Below are 8,360 nucleotides of genomic sequence, written 5' to 3' on the forward strand. Positions count from 1 at the left end.
ATGCACACCGCTTCGCCTCAATTCTTGTCTGCATTATAACACAGTCTTTATAACTGTGAGGATTGTGTGTGTGTGTGTGTGGCCCAGAGTTTGTAAGAAAGGTGTTTTTTACTATGTTACTCACCAAAACACACCACATATGTCCATCAAATTAGTCCATGAAGGGAGCTTTTGCTATTGACTACCTACACAACAAAAATATAAACAACACTTTTGTTTTTGCTCCCATTTTTCATGAGCTGAACTCAAAGATCTTTTTCTATGTACACAAAAGGTCTATTTCTCTCAAATATTGTTCACAAATCTGGCTAAATCTGTGTTAGTGAGAACTTCTCCTTTGCCGAGATAATCCATCCACCTCACAGGTGTGGCATATCAAGGTGCTGATTAGACAGCATGATTATTGCACAGGTGTGCCTTAGGCTGACCACAATAAATGCAGTCAGGTTGAAATCCCGACGAGCATGCAGATGAGCTTCCCTGAGACGGTTTCTGACAGATTGTGTTTATATGCAAACCAATAGTTGCAGCAGCTGTCCGGGGGGGCCGGTCTCAGACGATCTTGGAGGTGAACACGCTGGGTGTGGAGGTCCTGGGCTGGTGTGGTTACACGTGGTCTGCGGTTGTGAGGCCGGTTGGATGTACTGCCAAATTCTCTGGAACACCTTTGGAGATGGCTTATGGTACAGAATTGAACATTCAATTCACGGGCAACAGCCCTGGTGGACATTCCTGCAGTCAGCATGCCAATTGCATGCTCCCTCAAAACTTGCAACATCTGTGGCATTGTGCTGTGTGATAAAACTGCACATTGTAGAGTGGCCTTTTATTGTGGCCAGCTGTGCAATATCCATGTTGTATAATCAGCACCTTGATATGCCACACCTGTGAGGTGGATGGATTATCTCGGCAAAGTGCTCACTAACACAGATTTAGCCAGATTTGTGAACAATATTTGAGAAACTTGGACCCTTTGTGTAGCCTGAAAAAGTTTTAGATCTTTGAGTTCAGCTCGTGAAAAATGAGAGCAAAAACAAGTGTTGCATTTGTATTGTTATTGAGTGTAGATATTTGATATATTTGTTAGTGCATGTGTTTTATTTCTGAGGCTTTAACTTGACAAACCTAATGGGTATCAACATGTCAGCATGTTCATTAGCTTGAGTGTGTGAGAAAGAGCAGCCTGGGGTGTAGAGAAGGAGGTTTACTTGGCCTACATGAGGAAGCAAAGAGTGTGTGTGATGTGTATGACGTGTGTATTTTCGCAGGCATGTCCAGACGGTTCTGGCCACCCCACCCCCCAGCCCTGTGTTTGTAGACAGGGTGCTCTGGTTTCAGCCGGAAGAATGAGCAGCACAGTCGGGGGGCCTCACAGGGGGAGGGCGGATCACACGGGCACTTCCCCCCACCACATTCCTCCGTCTGTTTTCCTGGGTTAATCCCCTCCCCCCAGCGCAAACACACAGCCACTGGTGAATCCCTGTTGTACGCCCCCCGACCATACAACTTATCTCCGGGGAGGAGGAGGGGGGCTTGCATTCCAACACTTACACAGCAATACAAAAACATAAGTTAAATAAGATATGAACTTGTCAATGCACACTTTGACAAATGTGATTTTTGATGTGCAAATTACAAATCATTAATCCTGAATCTGAGTTTTGGATTTTGTGTTTTAACACATTTCCCTGTTAACCCTCCACCCACACACACTTCAGAATACCTCACAAGCAAACTTTCTGTAGGAGTCATAATCTTCTTTACTTCAATATCTGCTGGATTTGAACCAGTTGTTGTTGCCACCACGGATCCAAGGGACCCTGATTGTTCTCCATGTTTGGCCAGCCAGTGGCTTTTCTTTTCTTTTTTGCTACCTCCCCCTCTCCCTCATCCTTTTGGACCACAATCTCCTCAATTGTCCCTGCTTTTGTTCTGCAAATCAGTGAGGGGGATGTGAAGGCTGTGGGGGGAAGGAAGCCAACTTCTTCACACCCAAACCAGTTTCCTGTCACACACTCAAACACACCCACATACCACTTTCACACCAATTTTTCTTGCTCCACCTGCAAAACCTCTCCTCATTCCCATCATATCTAAGGTGTAAGGCCCTGCCCGTGTGTGTGTGATAAGCAACACTTGACTCCAGATTCACTTTTAGTACAAAAACATCTTTAATAAATACTGAGGTAGTTGTAGTCATTGAATGTTTTACACTGGAATCAGCACATCTCCCACGTTCAGTCAACTCCTAGGCCTCAACACACTCAAATGAACACATTTGCTGAGTTTGTGCTTCCACAGAGTTGAGGAAATGTCAATAGCAGCAGTCCCAGGACCGATCCAGATGAACCACTTCCTGTAGGTCTGCCCAGAACAGCTGAAGTCAATCTCTGTTTGTCAGCTGTGCCCCATATTTAGGCCAAAAGTCACTCAGACCGCTTCGCACCAACTGGGGCTGGCTTCCGTGATTCCTGTGACATGCCCAGACTTGTACAGAGACACCTCCGGCTCTCTCGAGGACGCCGTCTAGGCTAATCCCGTGACTTCTTCAACCAAGTGAACCGTGGACAGGTTCTCCGTCAGGTGCGTTCAGCCCCCAAAAGGTCGCGTTGGAAAAAACAAAGTTCATTGCCTTTTACTTTGGAGCTTCAACACGCTGCAATGGCTCTCTGTAGAGGCACAGTGGTTGTTGGCGGTGCTCCCAATTCACTGCTGCAGTTCACATAGTCCATCAACACGGAACTTACTATTATAAGCTGTTGGGGGCAGTTCCCCTGCTCGAGTTTTGCCTTCTTACAAGGCAGGAAGTCCGGCTCAGCAGCGGCTTTGCCCCGTCTTTTCCTCGACTGTTGTGCCGGGCCAGTCGGGCACTGGTTTTCCTTATTCTCTGTGGGGGGCTCCGCGACCTCCTCTCCGGGTAAAGTCCGGGGTTGTCCCGTGGCAAGGGAAGAGGGACCCTCGGGCTCCACATGAGCGCCAGCAGGCACAGTGTTGACCTGGGCCGCCGGGTGTTGTTGTTGTTGTTGTTGTTCGCCACATCCTGAAGCCTCATTCTCTGGCGTCGTCTGGGCCGCGTGGTAAATGTCCCGGGCGGATTTCATCACCAGAGTCAGCAGGAGACTCCGGTGGAGACGGAGACCTCCTCGCTGGCTGCGGGAACTGTACAGTTTCCCCAAAGCCACCACCATGATCCTCTTGGCCTCGGCGCTGACCTCCATGACCGAAACTGTTTTTTTTTTTTTTTTTAACTAGTCCCGGACAAACAATCAGTAGGATTGGTGTGTGGATTTGAATCTCTCCCCGCTGACTCCGCACGCAGACACAATACAGGGCCGGTTGCGGGACAAGTACTTATCACCTCCCTGACGTCACCCAGCCAGCGTCATACCATAATGCCCCGCCCACTGGCAACTGCTCAGGCAGCTGTGTCTATTTCCATCTCCTGGTTTTACCTCTTATCAAGATGAAACCGCTCAAGTGTCCAAATACAAACCGAAATCCCAAGGAAGATTTCAACTGTGATGAATAAATAACCAGGCCTAATAGAAATTACCCACGTGCATTTTCTGGTGATATGAAATGAGGTGTTAAGAAAACAAGCAGGAAAGCAAAAGTGGAGCTCATTGAGAATTGCTTGCTTGCACTGAGATTGTCATTTTTGCCATTAAATCTAAATGTAAAGGGCTCAGGTGGTAACATTGCTTTTTTTTTTTTTTTTTTTTTTCAAAATACAAGAGCGGTTATGGTGGTTTATCATATGTCTTGTTTCTGGGTGCTGTTCTTGGATGGAAACTTGCTGCAATGCTGCATGCACACATTTTTACATTTTCTGAGCATACCCAACAGATGTGCATGATGACAGCTAACAATTGATCTATCTTAGGTATTTTATAGAATGACCTGGACTTGCCTGTAAAATCACTTTTTTTTTATTTACTTGTTTTGGGATGTTTTATCGTACAGGTTTGACATGCAGACAGCTTGGCACTTTGGACTCACAGCCTCCCACCCCACCCGTGCCCCTGCCCTTACAGTAGTTTTCCAATGCTGGGTCAAACTCAAACCTGTTATTGCCCTGGAGGGAGCAAGTTGATCCTGAGTGTGGTTTTGATGATAGTTTTTGGTTTTGTTTACAGTTCATCATTAGGCCTAAATCTTATTTGTAATGTCGTTGCAGCAACTGTACAATGTTAACATCTGTTAAGGAGAATTTTAGTAATTTGTTGTTCATTTTGAACGCATTATACACCAAGCCTACACAACTGGAGTTATTTGATGTTTAATTTTTAAGCATCACACCAAGCCTACACAAGTCTCACTGCTGTCCAGCCACAGATACAAAATGTAAATTGGTCCTGTCTTTTGTGTAGGCTACACTTTTACATTTAGCTTATGGGTTAAGCAAGCAAGTAAAGGTAGATCGTTCTCTCTCTCAGCCTCTTCATATGCCATCAGATGTACCACAGGGCTCAATCCTTGGCCCAACACTTGGTTTTCTATACATAAATCATTCCTTATTTACACCTGCTGCCAAACGTATGATAGTTGAAAAGACCATCCTTCCTCTGTTTGATTAGGATACAATCTACCGACACACATGCAAAGGAACTCTCCATAAATTGGACACAATCTATCACTCTGCTGTTCGACTTGTCTTGACAAATGCTCCATTCAGAACTCACCACTGTCTTCCTTAATTCTCAGGTCAGATGGCCTTCTTTACATATTCGCCAGAATATTCATTGGTTCACACTCATCTATAAAACTTCCCTAGGTCATTCACCTCCATATTTAAACCAACTGTCTCCAATATCAACAACACATGGTCAACACACTACACATCCCCAAAACCATGTCTTGCTTTGGACAACTGTCCTTCTCATTTGCTGCATCAAACGACTGGAACCTATTACAAAAAACATTTAAACTTGATGGTTTTGTATTTATATCTGCATTCAAATGCTGCCTAAAGGCAATTCGTAATGACACCTGTAAATGTTTTACTACATTTGGACACAGTTTTTACTTTTCCTTTCATTGCATTTCATTGTTTTAATGTTTGTTTTGTTTTCTCCCTCAAGTGTTTAATGGCACTTACCAGGTCAACATTGTAAATAATAATTCTACTCTTAATGCATCTTAATGTGTGAGAATCAGGTTAAATCAGTTGTGCCACATTCCAATAGTAATGCAAGAAAGGAACTTGCTGTGCTATTAGAATAACAACAAACAGTGATAAACCCAAGTGATGTTTATCAGGTAAGTGATTTTCAATTCATTCAAGTGGTCGCAAAGTTGTTTCAGAATTATTTGCAAATGTACAAATCATGAAAAACAGGATGTGCATGTTTGAAGAGTGAAAGTAGGCGCATGAAAAGTGTAATCCATGAGAGATACTTATTCGCATTTTTTGTTTTCTCACACTGAAGAGAGAGAATACCTTTCCACTGCCGCAGCTATCTGAAACAGTCATGAAGATTGCCTGTTATAGTCCCTGAGCTCTCTCTCAGTCTCTCACCCATCCCCCAGTGTGTTGCTTCCTTTTGCAGGAAAAAAGAAAATGGGGGTGGAGGTTAACAGACAGATGCCCATATAAAGCACATCCTGCTTCTGTGGTACATGCAGAGGAAAACCCATGACGTGAGTGGGAGCCCTCATTTCCTGAAGCCATTTAAAGTAACAGTAGAGGATTGCGTCAGGTCCTACCACTTCCCTGCGCCCATATTTGGGCAATGGAATCCATTTCTCCAGATTGTGTGGTGGTGATCAGAAACTGTGCAGTAATATTATACTTAATCAGCAGCTACATTAGGATATGTAAATAAAACAACATCAGCCTTTATTTTCTACTGTCTTGCATCAGTTTGAAGGTGTGTTGTCACTGCAGATTTTAGATCTTAAGATTTCATAGAGAAACAGGAAGAGAGACTTCCCAGGATGCACCTTGCTTCCAAGAGGAATTTGTGGTATGCAGATTATGGTCTCTGATTTGGCTGCAGCTCAACAAAAACACCACCTGCACAAAATAACAGGCTGACGTTTTCATTTGTTAAAAATGATGCAACTGCAAGAACAAAAACTTGTCTTTGTGCTGGGATCAAGGTAAGAAAGAAAGAAAGAAATAACCAAATCCTCTAGGCCTATTGGAAATGACAAGTAGGCTAAATCCTGTAGTAGTTTCAAGCGGTTGGTTGCTTCTCTTACAACACTCTAATCATCCCAAAAGGCTGATGTGTCATGCTAACCTCGATCCAATGTTTCAAACTCTGGTTAAGGTTCAAATCAACAACTGGTATGGAGAGAACCTTGGTTTGGGTTCATTTTTGAGCAGTGTAACAATATCTCAGCAAATTGTTGTAAAATAGTGCCATCCTGTGGCCATACCATGGAATTGCAGCAAAACTGTGGGTGGTAATTCTAATCTTACTAATTCAGTATCTGAGATCTGGCCTGGCTGCATTCATTATTTTTATGTTAGACAAGACATTGCCCTTCGGTCAGAGGGGTCCAGCACTAAAAGGCAGTTAGTTTTAGAGTTTTACTGTTGGCATCAACAGTGATTTGCGTTTTCCCAGTGTCATGCAAAATCCTGCACAGATATGTCAGCAGCTTTTTGAGATGCTTGTGCTCCACATCTGAAGAACTACACTATGACTTTGACACTGGTTTGTAATTCATTCCTCACCATGTACATCTCAAATATGTGTTAATCAATGTTCTTCCACTAGGGAGCAGTATAACATAACAAGAAGTCAAGGGCAAAAAAATCACATCTCATTGGAATTATGTTTCAGATCTTTGACAGGATTTATTTTAGTTGTGTTACCTACGAATGTAGGTAATAAACTGAGTAGATGCTGCTATAGTTTCTCTGATTTGTCCTCTGTTTGGTACTAAATACACTGTACATTTGGTTTATGAAATGCTGCCTGATGCTGATTGGTTTGTAAAAGTAGTTTAAACTTGACCGTTGTGTAACAAAATCACAAAAAAAAAAAAAAATACCAACAGGTTCAAGATTGGACTGTTGCACAGAAACATCTCATCTCATAAAAAATCATTGTGCAGTCTTATCCACTTGATTTCCTAAAGTCGGTTGTCTTGACAGCTTTTCAACACCAGGTGGTAGGCTACAATAAGCGGGGAAATTAAAAACATTAGGCTACTGGATTTTTCTCAAGGCTGTTGGTTGGTTGGTTGGCATCAGCTTTTGAGACAAAACAAAGATAAGGAGGTAGAGACTGAAGTGGCAATAGTTCTTTGTGTATCTTCAATTAAACTTTTATTCAGAACATTACAATGCATCATTCTAGATTGTGTGATTTAGATGTTAGAAACAACCGTTAAGGAATTCCCAATAAGTGGTTTTGTTCAGCTGATCCACAGAGGATAACTGACCAAAACTGTTCCTGATTATATAGGCAAAATTTCTCGGTGGTGGAAAGATGTTTGATGAAAATTAATTAGTTTTAGCAAGACCATAGAGTGTGGCCAGAAGTGGAAGCCTCAGGTAGCAGTGTCAGAAGCACAGGAAGCATTAAGAAGTCACTGACTGTCAATACCACGAGGTGGAGCAATTTTACAGAAAAAAAAAATAGAGTTGGAGATGCAATGGGTCTAAGATGCAGTAAAAGAAGAGCACTGGGTGAAAAGTGGATGGGCTCACCCCCAAAGGTCTGCAGATGCATGTCTTGGATGAAACTCTGTGGCCCCAATCAAGGGAAGTTGGCTTTCCTCCTTTTGAAATCCCCAAACAACATAAACAGTCAGGACAAGGCGGTAGACACATCCTGCAAGCAGTGCAGACCATCCCTGTGCAAAATGACCCACTCTGTCATTGGATGCCTATAAGCACAAGAAGAAAGCAGGTATAGATGCAGACATGACAAGGCCCTTGCTGAAATTGCCAAATGGGTTGATCTGCAGGGAGCAAAAGTCAATATGAGCAAGTCATGTCCACCCCAACGTGTTACCTTCTGTGGGAAGGTAAAAAGGCCTCTAGGGCAAGAACAACTGCATGGAACCTGTCTTCCATTCTGCACCAAGCTTGCAAGTGCACCTAAAGAGGATACATATCTTCCAAGATGATGTGGCATTAACCTCCACCCAGCCAGGCATGGTTCTACTGTCCATCTAAAATGCTGAAATTACAGTGCCTTGAACTAAAGGAAGCCAAGCACCAGGACATGATTAACAAGGCTCATCTCAGAGGATGGCACAACCTGTGCACCAATCAAAGTTGGTTGTCATGGTTTCCCTGCAAGATAAGTGTACTATTTCTTTCAGAGGGCCGAACTAGAACCCAAAGACCCGAAGAAAGCTGCTAGGTACATACTATAGCCTTGGCAGTGAAATCTGTC

At 43.3% G+C, this 8,360-nt stretch overlaps 1 protein-coding gene across 1 annotated transcript; it reads right to left on the reverse strand.

The window, feature by feature from the left end:
* Positions 1–2,147: 2,147 nt before the first annotated feature.
* On the reverse strand, positions 2,148–3,333 carry ier2a (immediate early response 2a). Its single transcript, XM_083977267.1, has one exon. It carries the CDS (start codon positions 3,216–3,218, stop codon positions 2,649–2,651), a length of 570 nt encoding a protein of 189 aa, XP_083833393.1. The 5' UTR covers positions 3,219–3,333; the 3' UTR covers positions 2,148–2,648.
* Between the last annotated feature and the right edge of the window lie 5,027 nt (positions 3,334–8,360).

This window comes from Trachurus trachurus, assembly GCF_905171665.1.
Source record: "Trachurus trachurus genome assembly, chromosome: 8".
In the NCBI taxonomy this organism is placed as follows: domain Eukaryota; kingdom Metazoa; phylum Chordata; class Actinopteri; order Carangiformes; family Carangidae; genus Trachurus; species Trachurus trachurus.